At 43.6% G+C, this 27,401-nt stretch overlaps 1 protein-coding gene across 6 annotated transcripts in view; it reads left to right on the forward strand.

The window, feature by feature from the left end:
- Positions 1–27,401, forward strand: part of ltbp1 (latent transforming growth factor beta binding protein 1) — a 368,337-nt gene that overhangs the window by 172,096 nt on the left and 168,840 nt on the right. For 3 of the 6 annotated variants that reach the window (XM_068045343.1, XM_068045346.1, XM_068045348.1), the window contains 6 exons: positions 1,662–1,784; positions 4,505–4,669; positions 13,950–14,192; positions 24,835–24,857; positions 26,434–26,524; positions 27,071–27,169. In XM_068045343.1, coding sequence (XP_067901444.1) covers positions 1,662–1,784; positions 4,505–4,669; positions 13,950–14,192; positions 24,835–24,857; positions 26,434–26,524; positions 27,071–27,169 — 744 coding nt within the window. The remainder of the gene's footprint in view (positions 1–1,661; positions 1,785–4,504; positions 4,670–13,949; positions 14,193–24,834; positions 24,858–26,433; positions 26,525–27,070; positions 27,170–27,401) is intronic. The other 3 variants (XM_068045345.1, XM_068045344.1, XM_068045347.1) reach the window with 3 other exon arrangements.

Below are 27,401 nucleotides of genomic sequence, written 5' to 3' on the forward strand. Positions count from 1 at the left end.
AAGGAAATGCAGCTCTGAGTACAAGTTAGCTGATGGTGATTTGAAGTCAAACAAAATAAGTGAAAGTGCTGAAGGTTTAAAAGTAATAACAACTCACAATTAGGTCATGGAATAGGACCAAGGAGAGGAAGAGAATTGTGTTTTCTTGGGTTAAATCTTTATTAAAATGGATTTAAATTTAACCGTGAAATTAGAACGAATGACAAGCATCATGAATTCAAATACATTGAGGAATTTTTGTCTGATAATTTTCCATAAACTAGTGCTCATTTGCTTTTCATACTGTGCGCTGTTGGCTTCACCACAATGTAACGTAGACAATAATCCAGGCCATCCATGCTGAAACATGCTGTGCAAGCCTACAAGGAGGAGGTGCCAGAAATGTATTTGATCCAAGCCAAGTTATGAAGCAGTTTGGGAGGATGCTAGGTTCAGAGCGACATTCATTTGAAATGTTATTTTCTTGCTGCATGAGCGAAAGCTAGAGCTACAACAGATCCATAGTTACGAGAATGATTTTTTGGAAAAATTGAATTTGTAAAAGGCAGGGAGGAAGACTGCAAAATGAGGTTATCATTCATAAGTTTTGGGCATCCTTTGCTTTCTGCCTCATTTTGTCCAGCTACAAAAATGGCTGCCCCGTCTTTCCAAAATCTAAAATGGCACCTAAGTTCCATGCTGCAATTTATACCAAATTGATTAATTATTTGTTATGTAGATAATTGTCAAAGCAATTTCACAGCTCATATTTTCTCTGGCCTGCTTTCACTTATAAGTATATAGAAAAAACAGTCAAGGGACCAGAAAGTGCTACACACTGCGCAAAATAAGCCTCATCAAAACTTGGGAGCTTTGAAATCAGTATCATTGGCCTCCCTTGCTGAAACTGAGCAGATGACACCAATTACACTATGCCTGACAGCCAACCAGATCAGCCCAGATCAGATCGTTCAATGACTGTAGAAATGTTAACTCCCTGCATGCACTCTGTTACATGTATCAGTTGTAGACTCATCCTATACATTCCATGACCTTGGTTCACATTATATATTATTCACATTATATATAACTAAAACTAACCTTTCAATATTAAAAAATATATTACCATATTTTAGTTAAATTTATTCATTATGACAGCAAAAACAATTCTAGCTCATAAGCGAACAGTTTCCTTGCTTTTGTAACTTTCCATGATAGGGCCCTGTATTGTGTTTAGTGATTTTATCACACAATTTCCACTGAGTACATTTTCATCGGGCACTTTACCAACCCTCCTCAGAGGTAAGTGCATATATCTATAACTAAAATTACCGTTAATGAATGTAAACATCAATTTTGGCAACTGTTATGGGACTTGGGGGATACGTTGGGCGATATTGGATCAACCACCCATTACACATCTCTCCCGATTCTTATTTTTAGTGAAGTAAAAAAAACCTAACATTTGTGACAAATATTTGAGGTGAAAAATACACAAGGGTGATTAGAAAACATCTATAAAATTGTAGAGTCAAGGGATGAGCTCACAGTGTTAACTTCCACTGAGTTTTAACATTTCTCCATTGATGCCACAACTTATGTAGCAGTTGTTGATGCCAATTTAGTGGCATCATTGCCAGACCTGGATGCCCACTTATGTACTACTACTTCTTGTTTTGTAGATTTCAATGAATGCCAACTCCAAGGGGTATGCCCACATGGAGAATGCCTGAATACCCTGGGCAGCTACAGGTGCACATGCGAGCCTGGGTTTGTTCCAGGTCCTGCACAGAGTGCCTGTGTCCGTAAGTAATGTTTACCAGACCTTTCAAGGACCTTTATAAAACTTGGTCCCATGCCCCCTGAAAGTTGAACACAAATGCACACTCATTTTCAAAGTTGGGTTTGTGTAAGTCTTAGAAACATTCTTTTATTTTCATCAGAAACAGGTTTTTTCTTCCCCATCCTCAATCAAAAACAAAATCAAATGATCCACAATTCGTTCATGAAAGCCAAGGTGTCTCTCACTTCGGGAACATCTTATAGGTTAGCAGCTAGCAATGACAATTATGAAGGAGAAGAAATGGTTTCCAGGGGACTGTGAGGTGGTGGGAGAGTAAAATTCCATTTGGGTGAGATTGCATAATGGGTGGTTATCGCATTGTGTGAGGTCAGTGGAACAGAGTATGGGACAGGTTGTAGAAGGAGTGGCATTTGCGACACCATCCCATTTTACATTCCCACACAACTTGAAGTTCAGCTCGCCGCTGTCTATTTTTGAGAGGGCTACTAGCCTTTCAAACGACTGTTCTACCCTTCCTGTCTCATTTATACTGTTCACAAAAATAAGCACTAATCACAGGTTCTGAATAAATCCTTATTCATCCCACACTGTGCTAAGAAATGGATTAAATTAAAAGTATTCTTTATGATGGCATAACAATTATTCTGAAACTACGGTAATGTAATAAGGACAGCATAAAGGGGTTTAGCAGCCTCTTCGACTTTCTGCGTTGGACATAGTTAGTAATTTTAGTCATTAATTTTCCATGTTCTTTTACCATATAAGCAGAATGCACAGAGTGAATGGTGGGATGTCAAGATTACCTTACCTATGAAGAAAACCTGTTTCAGCTTGCTTGTGACTGTCACTCGTCTCTTGATTGGGTGGTCCTCACGGGCAGAGTAAGCTTGGCCTCCCCTTATGTAATACTGTGTTGTTGCTTGCAAATTTTGGGGCACAATTACAGCTTTCTGCCAAGAGAATGGGACCGAAAGCAATGAATATCTGACCTGTAATGAGCCAGGAAGAACAGGGTATTTCTAGGTCAACCAGATTTTTTTCCTATTGCTATCAAAACATGTGATGTCATTAATGTTCATGGGCACTGTGTGAAACCTAATCAAAAACATACTTATTTTATAACTGGACTGCAGCTGGTGTTAGTTTATGGCTGTAACTCAATTCTTAAATAACTGTTGCTGATGTAAAATGAGCAAAATATGAGTTCAAACCAAATTCTACATTTTACCAATATACCTGTATAAAATTCCACACTGGGTAAGCACCCGTGAAAGTTATTGTCAAAAGAAAATGTGGTAAGTGGTAACAACTATCTTTTTTTCTAGGCACTGATAAGAGCATACCATTGTTTCAGGTGTCTGCCATCAATTACAGTCGTTGCAGATGCTTCATCAAACTTCCAAGCACCAGTTGTGTAGATGGCTACAAAACTGGCCGTTCTGTTGACCATTTGCATTCACCACTTCTCCACAAAGTCCCCAAAACAAAGAAACCAAACTTAAGCCCATGTCAGGCAAACCAAGCCATGGCCAGAGCCAATGGAACACTAGCATTGGCTGTGAAATGAATGCTGCAGCCAATTTGGAGCCAATCGTGGTTACTGGTTCAGCTTTAAAGTATTCCCCTCTGGGTGGGTCACTCAGTCTCTGCAACCATTGATGCAGAGAATAGAAGCAACGTCTTTGTTGCCTGCATATCAGTGGCTGCTGCAACTATTAATAATTCATGTCACTGTCAAAGCTCATGTGACCTGTTATGGTGCAGAGCGCCAGTTTGAACTCTGAACTGTAGGAGTGTTTGTCTCCACAGTCCATAATCTGCTGTCTTGGAGGCCACTTTGTCAATCCTGGTTTTGGATGTTTGAAGCCAGAAGTTTTCTTTTGGCTCCTTGGGCCTGGTTGACCCATTTCAGGATTTAATCATCTGCCATTTGAGGATGCAATGGGAATGGGATGTGCAAAAGGTCAAAGTGGAGCTTTTCCTTTGGCTAAGCTTGGTACTCTTTGAGAATGCTGAATGGTTTCGATTGTATTTGACAAAGTAGGACTAAACTGCACATAATGTCCCATGTTAGCTAGGCACCACACGGGCCTGTTTGATGAGAAAAAAATGACAATCTAACAGAACATAAATATTCTGCACATGTAGTTTGTCTAATACAAATATAACTAACCAAACTCAGATTGGAATGAAGAAGAAAATTGCCCCAATTGCCTGCAAAACGGAATGATTTGGATCGATCTGCAAGCATGCCAAAGTCATTTCAATGATGTGGCCTCAGAGGTAGTTGTATTTGGTTTTTTAAAAACAGTTTTTTTTTGTTTCGAGTGTAACCACCATTGTCTGCTGCTCCTGAATGCTAATGCTACTGCTGTACTAACACAGATGCATGATAAGGGTACTCACAGCTGGCACATTTCTGTTTGCAGCATGTTGCCTTTCATAGGGTTTAACACCTACGTATTCGTTAGATGGCTGCCAATGTCAAACCTGGTTGCTTCAAGTCTTGGGGCTCTAATCTGGTACAAAGGATGCTCCGAATGTGTCCATGTTGGCACATACATGTATACACACACAGTCGCGCCTTAATGTATGTTGATTTTTTTTTAGCTTGTTTGCTGTTCTGTCCTTGTCAGCTGGTGATGGAATTTCTGCAGGTTTTTTTTTTCTTAGATCATTTCTGGCAACCTCCCTCCCTTTTTTTTTTTCTCTCTGCTGCAGCTGAAAATCTTTTAATTGAAGAGAAAGGGCCCTGCTACCGATTTGTCAGTGCAGGAAAGCAGTGCATGCACCCTCTGTCTGTGCAGCTCAGCAAGCAGATGTGCTGTTGCAGCGTTGGCAAGGCCTGGGGCACAAACTGTGAGAAATGTCCCATTCTGGGAACAGGTAAGGGCAGCAGAAACCAGCGTATAACTTTTCTTTTGCTTCACAGATACTGCTCTTTTGTCCTCCTTTGCTGGCTGCTTTTTACTGTTATGCTTGTTGTATTCTATAGCACACAAAGTAGACAATCAAATTATTGCTGGACAATAGTTGCCGCACATTTTAAAAATGGCAAATGCGATATCCCCAACACCACCCACCGCACCCCCCCCCCACCACCCCCCCAATCACCACCACCGCCCAAAGCAGCTCCTTCGTTTATTTTTCTTCTTCTCCAATAAGATTACATTTCAAACACTGATAAAAACATCAAAGTGTGTGCTCATTTGTTTTAAGAATGCAGCAAACATTTCTCCCGGAATGCACACTTTACTTGGTATTTGTAGTTGTAATGAACACCTCGTCAACTGGCCTTCTCCAAAGATCCTGTGAGATTACCAATTTGTGTTCTTTTGCAATTGAATAATTCAGAATGGAGCTTTCCATTGCTGTTAAAGTGTGACGATTTTTGGTTTTATTTTCCCGGATTTAAAGCGGGTGCTGCTTGTTACAAGTCTTACAATGGAATGAGTCAAGATATTTGACAGTTACATGGACAGAGTTGAAGGCCCAATGAAGCTGGCTAGCCTGAAATTATTCTTTTAAAGAAAACTTTTTATTTTTAAACTTACTTCACTTCCAATGTCTTTTCCCAACTGGAGCCCAACCACCCCTCCCCCCTTCCCATATTCCCAATCTCCCAGTTGGGAGACACTCTGATGACTAGGGCTGTTGGCTTCACTGAGTGTGGTCAGCAGTGTTCTGTGATAGACAATTAACCGACTCAGTCCTTCCACACACTCACCAGAAACAAAGGCATTGAGGGAATAAAATTATGCTCTTAATGGTTACACATTTTTGTCATGTGAAGCCTTTTTGGCTATTGTGTTATCTGTAGCTATTCCCGGAGATCACAGTCCATCTGGTGATACAGTGTCTGCTGTAACAGTTTCCCCATCCAGCCTAGCACTGACAAACAACATTGGTGAATAGTGGCCAGGCTTTGAAAAGAAATGTCAAGAAAGCTCATCAGGCCCTCTCCACTTTGTCCCCATCCCCAAGATACTATACAAAAGCAAAATACTGCAGATGCTGGAAATCTGAAATAAAAACAGAAACTGCTGGAAATACTCAGCAGGCCTGTCAGCCTCTGTGGAGAGAGAAACAGAGTTAACGTTTCTCTCTTGCCTCATGTGCTGCCAGACCTGCTGAGCATTTCCAGCATTTTCTATTTTCTCTCAGGATACTGTTTTGTGTTTTTGTTTAATCACTAGTAACTCAATGGATATTTCCGCATAGTGTGTTCATGAGAAACATCCTACTGCTTTGGTCATGTAATTGATAAAAGGTTTTCACATGGTTATTCTTCTTTGCAGTGTCATGTCATGCTACAAATTGCTTATTTTGTGGGGCAATTTTTTTAAGAATTAAGCCTATTCAGAAATTGTGTTGGGAATGTGTGGTGGTGGTTATTGGGATCAGTGTTATTACCATCAATGTTTTAGATCTGACAGAAACAATAGTGCGGAGCTAAGTTAGTGCCTATTTTTTTTATATATTCTTCAGCTCCTCTGTTGGCTGGAATGGAGAGTTACTGCCAGGGCTCAGGGGAGTAAATAACCCATCACCTTATTTTCTGTTTCCCTGAGGCTGCGGAATGTGACCTCAGCTCTAGTTCCTGGACTATTTTGCAGCTGTTTAAAAGGGTGAAGCCCTGTTCTCAGGGAATCATCATTTCAGCCAGGATTAAAACCGGAGAACCTTCTCCCAAGAAAGAAGGGCAGTTATTTGCTTGGTGAGAAATGGGTGCTGTAGTTCATAAGGTCTGTGGCAAGGATACTTGTGCATTTCAGTTGTAAGAAGGATGAGAAATAGAGAAATAGTCTGCAGTTTACTGGTATCTCTGTGGGAAAATTTGACACCTTCCCCTTAAGTGGACAGTGAAGCCCTGTGTACAACTATACTTGTATGCTGCAGTCTATTACAGAGTTGGAAGACTCATAGATTCTGGTGGGAAATCTCCAGACTCACAATAAAAAAGCTTAACATCATAATTTGCAGCTGGGCAATTATCATGTTGCACTCGCTTACATATACTCACTTGAAATGATGCAATTAGCTGGAGTCTGTCGTTTATAGTACAAGCTCTTGTTTTAACCTCGCCAAACACCTCACTACCCTTCCTTGAAGATTTGCATCATTACAACCTGGACAGAGTACAGAATGGAAAATCCGGGTGGAGAGAATCACAACTCCTTAACAGGGCTTGCTGGAATTTCCTCCTGCTTAAACTTAAAGTAGGAAAATGAATGGTTTGACTAGCCAGCACTCGATTCTTCCCACCCTTATTTTCTCCTTACTGAGCCCAATTTCCAAGCAGGAAAGATGAAAATCTACCCCAGTCCGTCTGTTCCAGATATGAAAGGAATTACCACCATTCCTCATGAACTCTGTAAAAATAAGCCTTCTTATTTGGTGCTGTATAACAATCAGAATTACTTCTCACCAGCTCAAATGGGATGATGGGACTCTGTGAGGGTGACTTTCCTCCCTGTTTTTGGTGTATAATTAGGGCACCAACTTTTTGTGGCAGGAAAATCAGGCAGTAGCTGTCTTCACAGTTTGTCTGGCAGAAAATCGCTCTCCTCCTGTTCCCTTGTGCTTTCTGGCCTTTCCCATGATCCACCCATTGAGCCCCGTGTGTCTTCATCGACTTATATTGTGATGTGGATCAGGGTTGTTGTAGGCTCCTGCTTTTTAGACTGTCAGTACACTCAGGGTAACCTAGCCAGTGGCGCCTAAGACAGGTGGATGTGAGGGGTGTCTGAGCTTGAAGAGTGTGGAGAGTTTCACTGGCAACCCCTGAAGCTGGGAAACACTTTTTGCAGTGATTTTATTTTTCATCGTTCTGTCTCTACAAACTTGCTGCAGGGGGATTCTGACAGTCAGACCTCTGGCCAACTTTCATTCCATCTTGCCCATAGTGAGGGCCTCCCAGAAGCCAGTCTGGCATTCCCTACAGGTATACCCTTGTGTGCTGTTACCATACAGGAGCAGCACAGGATGAAACAAAGGAAACTCAGGAAACATTTACAGAGATTGCAGCCACCAAATATTATTCTTCCTCCAGTGAAATATACAGGTAGCACAGGTTAGATGGGGACTTTACTAAGGAGGGGCTGAATTTTAAGAGCCTGCCGCCGATCTCGGCAGTGAGCTGAACGAATGGCAAGCCACTGTGATAGGCTGAGTGGTGGCTCAATTGAATAGCGGGACGGTCTGCCCCTGGCCCCCTCAATCACGTGGAGGGGGTGGACTGTCCGTCCTGGCAATGGTGTCAGCTGCCTGTACGCAGGCACTAAGGAGCCTCGCCACCGCCAGGCGGATCGGGCCGGGCCTTCCTGGTGTCGAGCCCCGTGGCGGACCACTGCCGGAAACATCTTCTGCCACCTCCGCCACCATCACCCGCCCCCCACACCCTGCCATGGAGCCCAACGTCGTGGGCTTGGTAAAATTCAGCTCAAGATGTATACATGAGGGCGGTTCTGTCATTTATTGCATGAGGACCTTCACTCGCCTGCCGGCACTGCCTCTCTCTCTGGCTAGAAAGCTGACCGCTGCACCCAGCATTTTACAGCACAGGCTCATTTCCAGCTGCCACTCTCGATCTATGTAATATCAGCCAGCGTGCGATGAGTCGTCAGGTCATTGACACACTTTGCAGGAGAGCTGGGGAACTCACCTCCTTTGCCATCACAGCAAGGCAGCAGTGATACAGGGCCATCCTGTTTTCCAGGTTTTCTGGTTTTCCCAGGGGGCCACTCGGCTTTGTGAGCTCCTACACAACATTCCCACCCCCAGCGTCATCCCCAATTACCTCGACAGGAAGTCTTCCATTCCCTCGATGTGCAGACTGCGTGTGACAACATGCGGAGGATCCTGTAGGTCAATGTCAGATATGCTGGAAGTTGTCATGGTGCATTCAGAACTTAGCCCCCACACCTTCCGACCTTTTCATGGAAGAAAATCACATCAAAGCATGGCTTCTGGGTGATTAAACCTATCTCCTGTGGATAATGATTCTATTAGCTGTGGCTAATGAAGCATGTGTCTACAAGATTGGTCATCTAGAGGACCATCAGAGTCTAACTGGAATAAGTTTCTAATTTTGATTTTGATTTTGCCCTCTTGAAGTGAGGGAAACACCTTCCACTGGTTGCAAGCAACCATTGCCAGCATGATTCACTCTAGGTCAGGTACAGGGTGGCCAAACTCCACATGAAATGTGCTCCACCAGCTGTAAGAACAGCGTGAAGCTTTCTCATTTTTCACACGAGCTACCCACTTTAAGTTAGATTGTCAATTCTTGTTGAATGATGATCTGGTTTTGTACTGTGGCAACATGCCCGCTGGCAAATGAGTTGAGACTTTCTGTACTTCTTCCACTTAAGTCTCTCCAACAGCCAGCAGACAGAGGAGAGTTTCACCGTATCAGTCTAACCTGGATTCGGAGCCAAGCGAGAGGACATTTGCTACCTCGGTTCACTGTTCAGTCCCTGTACTGTTCGGCTTCTGATTAAGTTTGAAAATATATATTTGCTCCTGGTTCAAAATATTTCTTTCTGCTTGGTGGGTGGAATCAGATAATGTTATATCTTCAGCACAATGTCAAGTTAAGACAAATGGCTTCAATAAATTGTACAATATGCAGAAAGTAATCCCATGCTGTGCAGGTTCAGTTATCGGTGCAATGGGACACTGATTACCAACCGTCACGGGAATGCGACCCTTGTTGATAATTGTTACAACCAGGTGAGAAGGGATCTAGGGGGTTCCCTCTCAGCCTTTGCCTGGTTTAACCGTTAACAGGATTTAATTTGAAAACACCGTGTTTTAGCTCCCCCTTGGTGAATCCTTGTTCACTGCTCCAATTGTAAGGCAAATAAATCAAACAGGTTTCCTTAGATATCAACAAGAAAGGTAGAACCTTATTAATCTTAAACTCTAATCTGGTTAACAACTACGAATATGCAACGTGGCCACGCTAGCATGCATACGCGATAATCACACGCAGATAGAGACAGAAAAAGTGGAAGGAATAAAGGGGAAAAGTTTGAGGCAATATCTGGTAGTTACAGTCTTTTAAGTTCAACGTGGAATTTTTGGTTGTCGGTAAATCTTGCAATTCGCTGCGGCCATTTGTTGGGGCCGAGTTCACGCTTCAACTTGTTCCGATGTAGGAGCTTTTTCATTCTTGAGGTGTACATGTCTTCTGTGGGTCCGGTGGCTTGGGGTGAAAGCGCGAGAGAGAGAGGCAGCCAGGCGAGAGACTTGCTTGTTTCAGCTTCAGTTGCACACTGCCTTCTGAATTTAAACTGTCCTGTGGCTAGTTGAAAAAACCTGGACCAGCCAGTTAGTCATGTGACCAGCTGGTTTAACCAGTCCTGGCTCTGTGGATTGTATCATCTTAGCAGGGCCTGGAATGCGCTTCCTTACACCTTCAATGTCTGGTGATCAAAATCCATTTGAGTTAATTGGAGCAGGGAATAGTCCTTTGTCTCCACAAGCAGTGTCTCTTAGTATGCAAATGGCCTTCCAGCCCAGTGTCTGGTGATTTTTAAACAAGTCATTTCTTCACTCCAGCAACAGTTTAAAATCAATGTTCATATGACAAAAGTAATATGCCTCATTCTTGGCAGGTGGGGGTCTGCATGACAATAATAGAAAGTGTTTGATGATCATGTTGCAGCAAATTATGGTCCTACAAATGTGTTGCAACAAGTTTAGGCATGGGAAATGATAATTTGCACATGTAACTGCATAAAACGATGCACAATTTTTCAAAATTGTTTATATAATTGCACATCGTAGCAGTGCTTTGCACACCACATTCTCCCATGAAACTTCTGGGGTACTCTGGAGGGTTGGGTAAGTTAGTGGATTACTCATATTGGGAGTTCCATTGTCCTTGCAAAACTGATGAGATTTCTGAATAAATTCAACTTAACTATTGATGTTTTGATTTTTTTTTCTCTTACTGGGGACTGCTTACCGACCATCACACAAATTCCTGTTGTGGGAAGGTGGATGGGGTGTGATGGCCTAGGCCACAAATCTCCAAGATCTCTGAAGCTCTGTGGATCTGGGAGCAGGGGTGGGTGGGAAGGCTGCGAGCCGAGCCATATCAGATCTTCTTCCTCCTGTGTAGGACATAACGAACATAAGAACATATGAATTAGGAGCAGGACTAGGCCACTCGGCCCTTCGAGCCTGCTCCACCATTCAATAAGTTCATGGCTGAACTGATTACTGCACATTTCCACCTACCCCCGATAACTTTCCACTCCCTTGCTTATCAAGAATCTATCTATCTCTGCCTTAAAGATATTCAAAGACCCTGCTTCCACCGCCTTTTGAGGAAGAGAATTCCAAAGACTCACGACCCTCTGAGAGAAAAGATTTCTCCTCATTTCTGTCTTAAATGGGTGACCCCTTATTTTTAAACAGTGACCCCTAGTTGTAGATTATTCCACAAGTGGAAACATCCTTTCCACATCCACCCTGTCAAGACCCCTCAGGATCTTACATGTTTCCATCAAGTCGCCTCTTACTCTTCTAAACTCCAGTGGATACAAGGAATACCGCCTCCGCACGGCCCCTACTGAGAACACATGACATTCACCCAACTCTGCACTTCAGCTGAAGTGACAGTGATGGAAAGCTTGAACTTATGTCATTCTGTTTAGCACCACATACTTGACCCCTCAGAAGGATCACTTGCCCAACTGATCCTTCTCTTGGCAGCCAAATTCAACATGACGCTGACAGGACTTTCGAGTTACAGCTGGAGAGAGGAAAGCCATTTGGCACGCTGGCATGGAAACATGCTTTCATACTGCCATGTTCAACAACGGCCTTTTAATCCTGAATGTTAAAAGAAGGAAGTAACAGCACAGCAGGACATTACATGGCAATAAAAGCAGCATTTAGAAACCATGAGGCATTTATTGAGGGATCTAGAATACAGGGAATGCTTGGCGCTGCATTTCTATCAGAGCACAACACATTTCAGTAATGAATATAATGTTGAACTGCTTACTCCACTTGTTTGAAGTGAACAAGTTAATGTCTGTGTTAAAGTATTGCTTTGAAACTGATGGGGTTGGTGAATTTCCTTGGGGCTTCCTCCCTTCCATTGTTGGGATTGCCGCGGGGGGGAGCCATGTTTTTCCGCATAGCCAGGCTTTCTGCTGATCATCTGCTGATGTTGCATTGGCAGGATGGGAAAAACCCCGAGGAAATACACCCCCCCCCACCCCAAGAAAAGGTTCACAGGTGGACTTAAACTGTGTTCTTCACACAAAGGGTAGTGGAAATCTGGAACACTATCTCCCAAACATTGTTGAGACTTGGTGGGGGGCCAATTGAAACTGTCAAAACTGAGACTGATAGATTCTGTTAGGTAAGGGTATTAATGGTTAGGGAACCAGGGCGGGTAAATGGAATTAAGATATAGATCAGCCATGATCCAACCGAAAGGCAGAACAAGCTTGAGGGGGCTGAATGGCCTCCTCCTGTTCCTGTGTTCCTAGTGCTGCTTTGCTGTTATTGTTCCCAACAGAAACCATCTGTGGCAAAATGAGTTCCTGAATTTAAAAAAAACTAGCCCCATGATCGACAATGGCAAACAATGGGAGCACAGGCGGGCAGGAATACTGTCTTCGGCATGTGGTATTCACTTCAGACACACACAATCCCACTCCATCACTGCAACAGGAAAGAATTCATTCAAGCCCTTTGCATTGTAGCTTAGCCAGTACATACATTGGGCAGAATTTAATCCAGCCCATGGCAGCAGGTAGTGAGGCCGGGGGTGGGGTGGGAGTTGTAGAATTGGGAGGGAAGGCGGGGGTTGGAGTGCCTGTTGCTTTCCCGATTCCGTCCAGTTCAATTGGGGTAGGAAAGATTGACGACTCCTTCCCGCCCAGAGGCCAATTGAGGCCCTTAAGTAGCCAATTGAGGACCATTTTAGGGCTTCTTCCTGCTGCCGCTGGTACTTTACCAGGGGCAGGGGGTGGTCCTCCGCCTTGTGGGTAGATGCCCAGTAAAAGCTGGTGACCTCCATGTGCGCTCAGACCGGGGTGGGGTGGGACCCTCTTGATTGGCACCCTGTGGCCCACAGAGGGCACCATTGGCGCAAGGTCTGCCCCCACTGAAACACCTACCCCACCCTCACCAACAAACCCACACCTTCCCCTCTCTCCGGGGCCTGCCTGACTGGCCCCGGCGAGCCTGACCCTGACCCCACTTACCTCAATTCAGGGGCCTGCTCCATCTTGCTCGTCCTAGTCAGCTGCAGTTCCAGCAGTGGCCACTGCACTCGATGGCACTGTTGGGACTGAAGAGCTGCCAGCCAATCTGGAGGGCTGGCAGATCTTGGAGGCGGGATCTCCACCCTTAAAGGGATGGGAGCCCCGATGCCAGGCAGTTAATTGCCTGATGGGCACAGAATCATGTCAGGGCTCCTGGAAGTAGCCATGACGGGGTTGCCCCCAGCTTTCTAGCCCAACTTTGGGGCCACCGCTGCCGGCATTCAATTCAGCGCAGTGTCTTACTTTTTTGAAAAAAACATATAAGTTGAAACAAAAAAAATAAACCCATCGTGTTATGAAAACTTTTTCAGCAAGTTGGCAGACCTCAGACAGGGTGCTCCAGGACAAGCCCATCTCCCACCATAGTGAATGCATAACATTAACATTGTTAACCTTTGTCTCTCAATCTGCCTACAAGGAAACTATTCAGTCAATAATCAACAAATCTTGATGAACTGAACTAAGTAGTTGAAACATATAAAGCTTACTTGAGGACTGTGGGTGTACCTACCCCACATGGGCTGCCGTGGTTCAAGAAGGCAGCTCACCACCACCTTCTCGAGGGCAATTAGGGATGGGCAATAAATGCTGGTCTAGCCAGCGACGCCCACATCTCAGGAACGAATAAAAAAAAGGTCTTGGACTTTTTTTTGGTGCCACTTTTCACTTTGCTACAGTTTAAAAGAAATCTCATCTTCATTTTCTGAGGCTTTTGAATGTTTAGCCACGAAAAGCCCAAATATAGAGGTTCTGAAGAACTATTTCTTGATTATAATTTTTTAAAAATGCTCAGTCAGTAATGAAGATGCATAAATGGGTAAGGTCTAAAAATTTCAAGGATACTAAATTATATTTTGTGTTGTCCAAAACAGCTGCCTTCAAGCAAATCTGCCCTGGTGGAATGGGCTACCATGTTAGCCAAACTTTCAAGAAGGTGACTGTCAAACCTGGGCCTGATGTTAAATTCCATAAGCTTCCTGACTCGACTATGACTCACCCCGAGATTAGACACTCTGATCCCATACCTACTCCAGCAAAGGTACCACCAGAGCAACAACCCTTCGAGGCCTTCTCCTCCACCCAAACTTCACAGCCTGACGTGTTAATGCCAGAAGGTAAGTAATGCTCAGTTTATTAGCAAACGATGGATATGATTGAATTTTTCAAGATATTAAGGGGAACCGATAGGGGAGAGAGAGAGGAACTATTTCCAGTGGTTGGGGAATCTAGGGCTAGGGGACATAGACTAAAAATCAGAGCCAGCTGGCCTTTCAGGAGTGAAGTCAGGAAACACCTCTATGTGCAATGGGTGGGAAAAGTTTGGAACTCTTCTGCAAATGGCAATTGATTCTGGGTCAGTTAATTTTAAATCTGAGATTGATAGATTTCTGTTAACCAAAGGAATTGAGGCATATGGGGCAGAGGCTTCAAATATGGAGTTGGGTCGCAGGTCATCCATGATCTCGTTGAATGGTGGAACAGACTCAAGGTACAAAATGGCCTTCTCCTGTTCCTATGTTCCTACATCCAGGGTTAAAGAGAAAGCTGCTTCTGTAGAGAGGGCGCATGTTCCTGGGTGTCACACAGTTACTGAGTATGCCATCAGCAAACTTTGATTGCATTTCTGCTGCTCATTGAGACAAAGGAGAAACAGGGATCGTTCACAATTATATTTATAACTGGGCGTCACTAATTGGACCTCAGGGAAAACCTGTACACCAGTGATCTGATCAACTTCCTTTCTAGCCGAGACCAGAATTTGAAATATCTGAAGTACCATTTAGCTGTAGCTGCATTTCAGGAGGTGACAGAACTTTAAAGTCCCACTCAAGTCCCAGGGCTTCCAGGGCTTGAGCACAAAATCCAGTGCAGTATTGAGAGTGCTGCACTATCGGAGGTGCTGTCATTTGGACGAGACGTTAAATCGAGGCCCCATCTGCTTGCTCGGGGGCTGGGGGGGGGTCCGTTTGTATAAGATCTCATGGCACTATTTCGAAGAAGAGCAGGGCAGTTATCCCCGGTATTCTGGCCAATGTTTATCCCTCAATCAACATCACAAAAAACAGATTATCAGGTCATTGTCACATTGCTGTTTGTGGGAGTTTGCTGTGCGCAAATTGGCTGCCGCATTTCCTACATTATAACAGTGACTATACTTCAGAAGTACTTCATTGGCAGTAAAACATTTTGAGACATTTGGTGGTCGTGACGAGCGCTATAAAAATGCAAGTCTTTCTTTTTAAAGCCTGCAGCAGCAATTCTGTAACACAATGTTAAGAGAGTGATGTGTCCCAGTGGAAAGGGTAAATATGGAGGTGGCAAAGGCTTTGAACTAGTAAGATGGGGGAAAGATCTACAAGAAACTGAAGCATCCTAAATATAAACAAAACAGGGAAGGAGAACATAGGAGAGAATAATATAAGGGAGGACACTGATGGCAAGGGAGTAAATAGTTATGGAACAGGAGTCTAAAAGATAGTTAAACATAAAGTGAGGAAATCCTATTAAAAATGAGTTAAAATGTCTGTACAGCAATGCACACAATGTCTATAATAAAACAGGAGAGATGGAGGCAATCATGCATTGGGAGGAACCAGACATGGTAGGGATTACTGAGACATGGGAATTAAACATTACAGCATATAACATATTTAGAAAAGATAGAGAGGGGAAAAGGCGAGGTGAAGTAACTGTACTTATTAGGGATAACATAATGGCAGTAGAAAAAAAGGACATGGGTATTAGTAATACAAAAATAGAATCCAAATGGATGGAGATAAAAGTTAATAAAGGATCAATCACAGTAATAGGAGTAATCTACAGACCACCCAATGTTGGAAGGGAGGTGGAGGAAGCAATATGCAGACAAATTAGGGAACTAAGTTAAAAAAAACATAGAATAATAATCATGGGGGATTTCAACCAACCCAATATTAATTGGATAGAAGAGCTAGGTAAAGTGGATAAGGGAATGTAGTTCCTACAATGTGTACAGGACTCCTTTCTAACCCAATATGTAAAAAGCCCAACAAGAGATAATTCGCTAAAATTAAAGCAAAATACTGCAGATGCTGGAAATCTTAAATAAAAACAGAACGTGCTGGAAATACTCAGCAGGTCTGGCAGCATCTGTGGAGAGAGAAGCAGAGTTAACGTTTCAGGTCAGTGACCTTTCATCAGAACGGCTCCACTCCAGAGAGTTTGTTGTGTGCAAGTGGGCTGCCATGTTTCCTATGATACAACAGGCTTGGAGGGCCGAATGGCCTGTTCCTGTGCTGTACTGTTCTTTGTTCTTTGATACAACAGTGACTACACTTCACTCATACTTCATTGGCTGTTAATAGCTTTGGCATGTCCTGAGGTAGCGGAAGGTGCCCCATCCAATAGGGAATTCAGAAGAAACATCTTTACCCAAAGAAAATATGAAACTCTCTACCACAGGATGTGGTTGAAGTGAACAGTATAGATGCATTTCAGGGAAAGCTAGAGAAGCATTTGAGGGAGAAGGGAATAGAGGGCTACAATGATCGATTTAGATGATGATTGGGCCAAATGGCCTGTTTCTGTGATGTATATCCTATGCAAAATGATAATTGTACAGGGAATACTATAGCCGAAGAAATATTCCATTATTATCTGTCGTTTGAACAAGAGGGTAAACTGAGGCTCTGTCTGCTGTGGATGTAAAGTATTCCATGGCACTATTTGAAGAAGTGCAAGGGATTTCCTCCTTCTGTCCAGGACAATGTGAACCAACATCACGAAAAACAGATGATCTGGCCATTTATCTCATTCCTGTTTATTGGATCTTACTGGGCCTAAAATGGATGCGGGTTTCCCTATTTTGCAATAGTGAGTACACCTCAAATGTACTTGTGATGGCACCTAGCGTACTGCAGTGGGCAGACTTCAGGGTGAATAATGCTGGGTTAAAGAGCCGACCATGAAAACAAGCAGTGTTACTACAGAAATGTGTGAGTGAATTCTATCAATTTTCAGTTCTCACTTCTAAGTATCTTATCTGCTGTGGGAAGGAAGTTATTGATGTGACACTTCCCAGTTAACTAAATCATCTCAAGCAACTTAGCCCAGTTCTTTTTATCTTGTTTATTTCCTTCCAAGTAGAGTGGACTCTTCATTATAGCACTGCTCTATACCATGGCCATTGCTTATGATAAGGGTAAAGCTAAGCAACAGTCTTCAGTCGAAGGAAAGAAACTTCTCAGAGGGGACCTTACCAGAATAGAGAAGATTAACCCAAATCAATACTTACAGGAAGGCTGATCCTGAACTCATGTTAAAAATTGGCAAGATATGTAGACTATCTGGAACAATACATTCAAATTGGCTTTCTCTGAACCCATCTTATTGTCTCGTAGCAGATAACCCGTGTTTTAAAACAAATTCAGGCATAGTATTCTTTTTAACTGTCTTGCCAAACCCACCAATAGAGAGTCTGTACTGTATTAGCTTTCTTGCTCAATAAGAATGAGGAATTGGTGAGTAATGCGAGATTCCTAAATTCCGAGCAGCTGACTGAGTGTAAATAATAATGGAATGCTGTAAAAAAGAAACCTGAATCCATAAGGTCAAATAGTTTGAGTGTGTTATTTTCAAAGACCATACAGAGCAGGGAAGCAGGCAGGTTATCATACTTCAAGTCTAATTTCCTCTGCTAGTGTTAACACATTCCTGTAAGATTGCTTTGTCTGCTATTTGGTGGTTCGAGGTAAATGGACACAGATGCAGGATATCTCCAGAACATAACTTAACAAGCATGTTTGCCAGGAAACAATGAACCACTTTCATGTTCCTGGGTGGAAGCACATTTTCTATAGCCCGGGTCTTGTCGGAGTCCTCATTATTAAATTTTTCCCTTGTTTGTTAAACTTGTTCCATGGTTATCAGATAATTCTTTTACTGAGGAGTAGCCACTGCAGCCACAGTAATACATGGCAGGTCCTTTAGGAATGGACTCTGGAGATAACTCAATATGTATCCCCCACACCATTGGTCTTTCCACTGCCTGTCCTTTAACCTGCTGCATTATTCCACTCTGTCACAACCGGAGAAAATTAAAATAAAGTGCAACTAGTTTAATCCCTTACAAGTAGTGTTTTGACCTTAGCATTCCCCCATCTGTGATGGTGTATAATATGTCTTTTAGAACTTATCTTGGTGTTTGTTCTATGTGTTTTCCAGGTAGGGGGAGTAATTGGGAACATTGGTTGTTGAGTTCATTGTTAACTTCTAGGGCCGAGGCAGTCCTGGATGTCTTTGTGCTGGGTTGTGACTGGCTGCTATGCCTGTTGCTACCCTGGCTGTGTTACTCTGCTTGCCTACTGACACATCTTAGGCCATTAGAGGACGGGGTGGACGAGGTTGGATTTTGGTTTGTGTTGACAGGCTGAAGCAGCGTCCATGCCTTCTCCAGACATGTGTCCAACTCCTGGCCACTCGTTCAGTGGGATTAGCTTTGAGGACTAATCTCAGTTTCCAGGAATTCCTCCAGCAACATTCCAAATGCAACATCTGAAAATGGGCAGGTCTGTTTTTTCCACTACCTTCCTTCATGACATTGCAGGAGTTCCAGCAATAAGTTTGGCCTTGGTAACGTACTCAGTACGATTGCTCCCGGTAACATCTGTCCCTACCATCAGTTCCAGGCCAATCTGGGCTGGAGGTTTGGAGGGAATATCCCAGTGGCTCATTAACAAAGATTCTGTGAAGCCAGCCTCTCTCAAATTTGTAAGTACAATGCTGGCTGGAATCCCGTCTTGCTGCCTCACCACAGCACTGGAAAATGGGTCCTGTAATTTTGTACAGAAGTAAAATATGGCGGATGCTGGAAATCTCAGCAGGTCAGGCAGCATCTGTGGAGAGAGGAACAGTGTTAACATTTCCGGTCTGTGTAACCCATTCTGATGAAATGTCACACAGACCTGAAACATTGGCCAGTATTTAATGGAGGTGACGGGGGTCTCGCATGCAAGTTGAAGAGCAGGTGAGAGCCTCACATCAGCTCTTTTTGGGGAGGCCCGCCACAGTAGGTGCCAATCAGGCACTTAACTGAGCATCAACGGGCCTTCCCCGGGATTAAGGACCCTGCGATGGAAGTCCCACCCACTGAGAGCTTCTGGCCAATCAGAGGCCGGCAGCTCTACTGAGCAGCGCCACTGTGGAGGTGATGGCTGCTGCTGGTAATGATTTAGATTTATGATTTAGAGATACAGCACTGAAACAGGCCCTTCGGCCCACCGAGTCTGTGCCGACCATTAACCACCCATTTATACTAACCCTACACTAATCCCATATTCCTACCACATCCCCACCTGTCCCTATATTGCCCTACCACCTACTTATACTAGGGGCAATTTATAATGGCCAATTTACCTATCAACCTGCAAGTCATTTGGCTGTGGGAGGAAACCGGAGCACCCAGAGGAAACCCACGCAGACACAGGGAGAACTTGCAAACTCCACACAGGCAGTACCCAGAATTGAACCCGGGTCGCTGGAGCTGTGAGGCTGCGGTGCTAACCACTGCGCCACTGTGCCGCCCTTAATGCACCCACCTGAGGCCTAGAATCATCGATGGACCTAGGCCACAGGTGAGTGATGACGGGAAGAGATTCGTGGGGTGGAGGTCGCGGGGAAGGGGGATGTATGGGGCCAGCAGCAAGGGCAGGGGGTGGCTCTCAGCAGGCTCCCCCCTTCCCGATGACGGGTCACTCGATTAAGCACTGAGTGCCTGTGAACAAGGGACCCCCCCCCCTCCCCATTCCCAAAGCAGCAAGCAACGCACATGGTTTTTCTTGCTGTGCTTCCCGTGCAGCGACAGGCCCATCTGCTGCTGAGCTAATACCAGCGGCGGTGGGAAGAGGCCCTTAATTGGGCATTAATTGTCCAGTTAAGGGCCTCAGTTGGCGGCAGGATGGGAAGGCTGGCCACAGGCCTTTTCGCCATGGACTTAATTGAGGTGGAGGCGGGAAGGTGGCGGGGTCCCCACCCTCCACCATCCCACCTGATTAAATGCTCTCCCAGCCTTCAAACTCGCAGCGGGAGAGAGCTCGTTAACTCTGTTTTTCTCTCCATAGATGCTGCCTGTAATTTTGTACCTTCCAGGATTTCATTAATAATATTGTTTAGTTTATTTATGAGCTATTCGAGCCTAGCTCTTATGTAGATAAAACCAAACAATTTTGGCAAAGAATACATTTCCGGGAGTGGTGGTGAGCGAATGCGGGCCGCGTACTGCCATGCCACAGTTATCTAGCGTTCATTTGCATATGAAGGGTGGTCTGTTCGCGCCCCCCCCCCCCCTCCCATCATGTGGCGGGGGCTGGCTCTGCGACGCCGGCAATGGTGTCAGCTGCCTCTGTGCAGGCGCTGCCGCCATTTTATCAGGGCTGCCAGACCTTCAGTCAACCCCGGAATCCAGCCCCCCCCACCCCACTACACTGTACATAAATGTGTAACCCATTCCCCCCCTCCCAAAGCACAGAAAATAAATGGTAGCCCTGTTCCCCCACCCCAAAACACTTACATTGAATAGTTGACCTTTTCCCCCACCGCCCCCCACCCCCCACACCCCACGACTGCACAAAGTGCAGCGGTCACCCCTTCCCCCCCCCCATCCTAGAAATGCAGAGTTGATCCCCCTCCCCCACTACACTAAAAATCCTGAATTTCCCTTTCCCCACCTTGGTGGTGCAGTTATCCTGGATGGGAAAGCGAACGTGCGTGAGTGCCGCCCATCGCACAGAAGATTGCAGAGAGCTGGTAAGATCGCGGGGAATGGTATGTCAGTTTATTCATGTCCTTTATTTCAATATTTCAAGTCGGATCCAGTTGCCGAGCGGTGGGGGTGGTGGGTGGCTGCTGCCAAGGAGTCTCGCTGCAGCCGGAAAGATCGGGCCCGGCAATCCCGGTGTCGGGCTCCATGGCGAGCTGCTGCCGCTGTGAACTTCTGGCTCCCCCCCACCACCACCACGGAGCCCGACATTGGGCTGGGAACAAAATCCAGCCCCTTGTCTCCTCCACTCTTCCAAGTTTGGATTTCTGCACATTCCTCACTCAGATCCCCACTCCCTCTCTGACCCAGTCTGCCGCACTGTTGGGGAAAGGGCCTTCAACAATCAGCGCTCGCTAGTCCCCAGCTACACGTTTTCTCAAAATCTACCCCTTTGGCCACTTCTCCTGAAGTATTCTTCCCGGTTCCTGTTTGATCTCCCTTACTCCCCCTGCCTCTTAGTGAAGTGCCCAGGAACATTTCACTACATTAAAAGTACTATATGAGTGCAGGTTGTTGCAGTTCTATGCGATGAGAGATGAACATCTGCTTTGGATGCAAAAGCTATAAATACTTTGATAATCATGAAAGGTCAAAATTCCAAGTCTGGAATACAATGTAAGGGCAGCTGCTGCTTTTTTTAATGAAATCAAAAATCTGGTCTACATATAAAGTAATGAAAGCTTGATGTTTTAGGTGGACCATCAGTGGTATGGCTTCATTAAAGGAGAGGTTTTCCCCATGTTATGTAAGGAGAAAGGATCTGGGTCGTATTTGCCAAGCACTCCACAGAGCTGATTGTACTGGAAATGTTGAGTGTTTGAAAGTATTCAGTGCAGGTTTGCACTAGAAGAGGCTGCATGGCCTCTCGTGGTTTAGAGCTTTCCCTGTGTTGCCATCAATCAGCTGCAAATTTAGATGCTGCATAATGTTTACCTTCTTGTCTGGGTTCCAGTTTGGAAAATGCTGCCGCCTTTTTGGCAAAATACCTTCTTACTAAAACTACAAAATGTCAAGTCAGGCAGACCGTTCAATGAAAAAAACTCCAATAAAATATTAATTGACGATATGAATTCCAACAGGGTCAAATCTTTTAAGACGTTAGTTGATCCAATCAGCAGTTGTTAGGAAGACAATTTTGGATTTGGTTGTCAAAACAAGTCTTTTACACAGCAGCAGGCCAGAGAGCTTAATGATTAACAATATGCAGACATTGTGGAAAATGTGGCTGAAAAGGCCTTTGTTTTTGAATATGTGGTTTCTCCTCAAAAGGCAAAATTATCAAAATCAGTCTGCATTTTGTCCCTAATTTGGTTCCTGCTGTTGAACAGTTATAAAGTAGCAACTGCCCTCCAGTGTTTTGCCCCAGTGGAACTTCCTCATCTGTGAACCTGAACGATGAGCGATGATGGAGGGAGTGTAATCAGCAACTTGAAATTAGTACATCATCTGCCTCAGCCTGTTTCCCACCCCCTCCTCCCAACCCAGTGTCTCAAGTGCAGACACCAGAGGTTGTCCAACATGTTGCTTCTTATCCTAATTACAGCATAGTGGTGCCGTGAATCCTTCACCACCACTGCTGAGGCAGCACTGTGGTTAACCTGTATACAGATGTGCACATCATATATGCCCTCTATTGTACTGGCCAATAGACCATCAAAGCTGCGCCCGATCCCATCTTCACCCAATCGGGGATCAAATCTGGAGCCTTGCTGATCTTTGCAACTTAGGAGCAGATTAGTTGGTGCATTTTCACTTTTGAGCTGCCCTATTTGTTGCTACTTATGGATGGCAAAGGGACAAAAATAAACAAACTCTTCTTGTTTCATAATGATTTTCACTATGCATAAGTAAGTATATTGCCTGGTTAATGGCACAAGTTAACATTTGCATCACTCGTGTCACATACTTCTGATTCAGAAGTGTGAAATTCAGCAAGTGTTATCCATCATCTTTTTGGTCTCTATGAGTTGAGTGCTTCCTAACCTACTGACTAGGCATGTAACCTCAGCTGCCAAATATCAATGGCTGGTGGGAGTAACTGCTTGGCAAGTTATTGAAGCCACTCAGCAGGTACAAATTTGTGAAAAGGCAGGTCTTGTCTGACAAATTTAATACATTTCTTTGGATAGCTAACAGAGTGTATTGAGAAAGACTTGCATTTATATTGCACCTGTTACAACCCCAAGGTGTCCCAAAGCTCTTCACAGTCGATGAAGTATTTTTTGAAGTGTGGTCACTGTTGTAATGCAACACGGCAGCCAATTTGCACACAGCAAGCTCCTCCAATCAACAGTGTGAAAATGACCAGATAATCTGCTTTTTAGGGATAAATATTGGACAGGACGTTGGGGGAACGTCCTTGCTCATTTTTCAAATAGGGCTGTGGGATCTTTTACATTTACCCAAATAGTGTGAATATTGCATATATGAATTCTCAAAGGGCGATTGATGAAGTGTTGCACAGGGACTTACTGAGAACCACAAAGTACAGTAATGAAATGTGGCAGCTTGATTAGGAATTTGGCTAAAGAACAGAACAAAAAAAGGACTGGTTAATAGATGCTTTTCAAGACTTGAGATATTTAAACAGTGGTGTTGCCCAGGGGTAAATGTCAAAACTTTTTCTCTTCCAAGTATGTATGATCTGGACTTAGATATAAGGGCACAATATGAAAATTTGTAGAAGACAAGGATAGGGAGTATGGTTAACTGTGAAGATGACTCCGTGACTTCAGATGAACCTAGGCAGGTTATTAATAAGAGCAGAAAGATATCAGATGGAGTGCAGAGAAATTTCAGTTGGTACATTTTCCAAGTAATAAGAGGAGGAAATAGATACAAAATGGTAAAAGTTTAAAAGCAGAGACTTAAGGATTCAAATACCCGTATTTTACAAGTGAGAAATAAAGTTGTAAAATGGTGTTTGAGCATCTATCTGATAAATAGGAGTATAGAGTACAAAATGAGAGAGATGATGCTGAACCTAAAAAATCATTGGTTAGGTTGTAGTTTGAATATTGTGTCCAGTTCTGGGGGCTTTATTTTTATAAAGGATATGAAAATCGTGAAGGGGTACAGAGGAGATTTATTGAGATGGTAACAAGGGACTGTAGTCATGAGGACAGACTAGAGAAGTGCTTTGTCTTTTAACTAGAACAGGGAAGATTGCAAGGAGATCTGTTAGCGGTGTTCAAGATTATGAGGGGTTTTAATTGTATAAATCAGGAAAAGCTATTTCCGTTGGCAAATGAGATAACTAGAGGGTATAAATTCAAGATCAGCATCAAAAGAATAAAGGGAGCGGTTAGGAGAATTTTTGTTTTTTATACACAGAACTGTTAAGACATAGATTGCCCTTCAGGAAAAGAGTTCACAATAGCTTGTAAAAGGGAATTAGTGAACTATTTGAATAAAAAAATAAAGGGGATGAGGGTAGGACAGGGGAATAGTATTAGATGGCTAACCCTTTCAGATGGTCAGCACTTGACTGATGTCATTCTTTGCCGAATAAACGTTCATTTTGAAAACCAGTTTTATTGATTATCTTTCAGAATTAAAACTAAACACAGAAGATATTACTGGGATTGATACTTGTACCTTTCACCTCTTCTGAAGCTGGAAAATAAATACTGGGATACAGTTCGGGCCACACCTCTTTTATTTCTCTCATGTGGCCAGCCGTGCATCAGTCCTGATGGACAGTGCATGTCTGTGGGGTATTCTACCTTGGGAGTCTTCACAACTAATCCTTCATCCTATTTTGATAAACCCAAATGAACTCAACATTTTGCTGAATGTTACAGGGAATTTTCCAAAATCTCGCATTTGGTCTCACTTATAAAGTTTAATTTTCTATAACTTTGAACCAAAACACTGCCTTTATATACTATATATGTTAATGTGAAACAGTCTGTTCAATTTTCCGGTACTAACCTCTTTTCTTAATGTTGTTTTTATTCCAGTGGCCACCAGCATGCCTGAACAGGTAGGTTACAAACCTGTGCTCATACGACTGTAATACAATGATAAGAATTACAGGTTGTTCAATATAAATGTTTCAGTTTTGTAATTGAGTCAACAACAGCATGTAGTAGGGGCTTGGCAATCTGTCAAGCCCATTCTAGAGGTAGATTGCCAGAGGTCACCTTGATGTAGTCAGTGGCAACATGCCCCACAGATGGGCTGAGGTATACAACAATCCACCAGACTGTTAGTGGGAGGCCCAGGGAATGTGTGGTTGAGAGTCTTGTGGACGAGCTTTACAGAGGTAAGCTAAGTCTCACCTCTCGTATTGCATTGGCTATGAAGATTGAAGTAGAAAACTATCATGTTGGTTGTATCTCACAGAAATATAGATATTTTTTCCTGAACCATTCAGACGTACTGAGCTGGTAAACATCTGATACAAGTTTACATTGAACCAATCAGAAAACTGGGGCTTGATGCAAAACATTGCCACAGTTAGATCCATTCTTGATATATACTAAAATAACCACTGGAAATTAAATGAAAACAACTGTAGCTGTTGGTTTATTTAGTAAATGCTGACAAATGTTTGAAATGTTCTCTCATTTGTTCTTGAATCCCATGGGTTATGATCATTAATCTCTATCCTGGCAGTAACCCATCTTATTAAATAAAAACACTGGTTATATTTAAGCCACAGAGAATTAATGCTGTTGAATTCACAAGTGCTAATTTGATAACTCTGGATTGCAAAGTGCAAATGTCCAAACCAATCTTCATTACAAACCCTGCAGGTGTTTTTTTGAGTCATGTGCAATTTATGTAATTTCCCCTCCCCCCCCGACCTGAATCCTGATGCTGTGTCCCTAACTGCCCCCACTCCACCTGAGGTAAAAGAGCAAAACAAAAGCGGAGCGAGAGGAGAGGGGCAAATGTTGGGGGAGGTATGAGTGAATGAGGGGGGAGAGATAGATAGAAGGGAAGGGGGGATAGAGAGACTGAGGTGAAGGAGGGAGAGAGTCAGAAGAGAAGGAGGGGAAAGGGTAACAGTGAAGAATGAGAAAGAGAGAGAGATCAGTGAAGGAAGGGAGAGAGAAAGAAGTGAGGAAAGGGAGAAATGGAGAGGAGATCAAAATTAAAAAGGGAATGTGTGCAGAAATGAAAAAGGGAAGGAAGGCAGAAGTGGAGAGAGCAAGACAAATATGAAGGAAAGGGAGAGAGAAAAACGAAGAAGAGAGACAAAAGTGTAATTTAGGAGTGATAGAAGTGAAGTAGGGGACAAACCGAGACAAACAGAAGGGCAGACATCAAGAGATGGACAAACATGAAGAGGAGGAGAAAGAGAAGAGAAGCAGGACAGAAGTGAAGGAGTTGGGAATGCCATAGTCTGAGGATTCCAAAAAAAAAGAGTTTGGGGCATGAAAGTAGCATTTAATCATGGTGCTGCCTGACCTAAAGAGTGCTTTAATCAGATATGGTAACCACTGATTGTGTCAGGGTTCCAGATCATTACTGAGGTTTTGGCACTAATGTTTCAGCAAAATTTGTCTGCTCTTAAAATGGAAACAAAATTGTCATCTTTTCATTGAATTTAGGAACTTGAAAAAGACAAGCGTATTGTGGAATCTGGTCTGCCCCAGCTATCTCCTAGTATTACTACGATACAGATAAACTCTGGCTTCCCTGGTATGTTCTCTTTATATCACCATTCACTATCACTATACATTGAATATTTTTCCCTGTTTGCAGCTGTAGCAACAGTGGATATAACTGTGGTTCTATTTCTAGTTTGTTACATGCATGTAACTGTTTACTGTGTCTGTTGCTGTATTTCAGTTAGGCGTTGATCTGCCTTTTGACCCCCTGCCAGGGATTTGGAAATAACTTGCAGTTCTAGTTTTCAATTTGAAGGAGCTACTCATTCAAATAATTTCCAGATTTTAACAGGACAAGCTGAGCGTGCCAGTTCCTTTCCTCTGCTCTTCTCCAAATTCTCTTCTCCTACATCTCCTCTGGGAGGACAGCACAGTCCAGCCCAAGGGCATTGTGAGTGCTACCTATACCAGTCCTTGGCCATCCTGCATGGTCACTCTGCATCAGTTTGAACCCTTGGTCCAATGTTGATCCAGCTGCCTTTGGAGAAATTAAGCTACGTTTATATTTTTTAAAGAAACATTTTGCTACACTACTTGTTTCTGACATTTATATCTCTTTGTTCTTATTTTATAACAGAAGTGGTGGAAAAATCCTCCCCCCCAAACCCGGTCCACATTGCTCCAGAGGTGTCTACTTCCAGCTTGACCCATTTTATTGCGTCTACTCAAGTCGCAGGTACAGTAAACATGAGCCGCAGGAATTTCCTTGGGGCCCATCCTGATTGACTGCCATAACTTTCAGCAGGAGACGCCAGATAAACTGGGGTTTCCGTTGATCTTCTGCCAAGGTTACATTGGCAAACGTCACAAAGAAAATTTCCAGTGGAGGTCCTTCGCGTTGGAACTTCAGACAGCTAAAAAGCCAACATATTCTCCATGACTTCTTTTGTCGGCCCTAGTTTAGACCA

This window comes from Heterodontus francisci, chromosome 13 (assembly GCF_036365525.1).
Source record: "Heterodontus francisci isolate sHetFra1 chromosome 13, sHetFra1.hap1, whole genome shotgun sequence".
NCBI classification, from domain to species: domain Eukaryota; kingdom Metazoa; phylum Chordata; class Chondrichthyes; order Heterodontiformes; family Heterodontidae; genus Heterodontus; species Heterodontus francisci.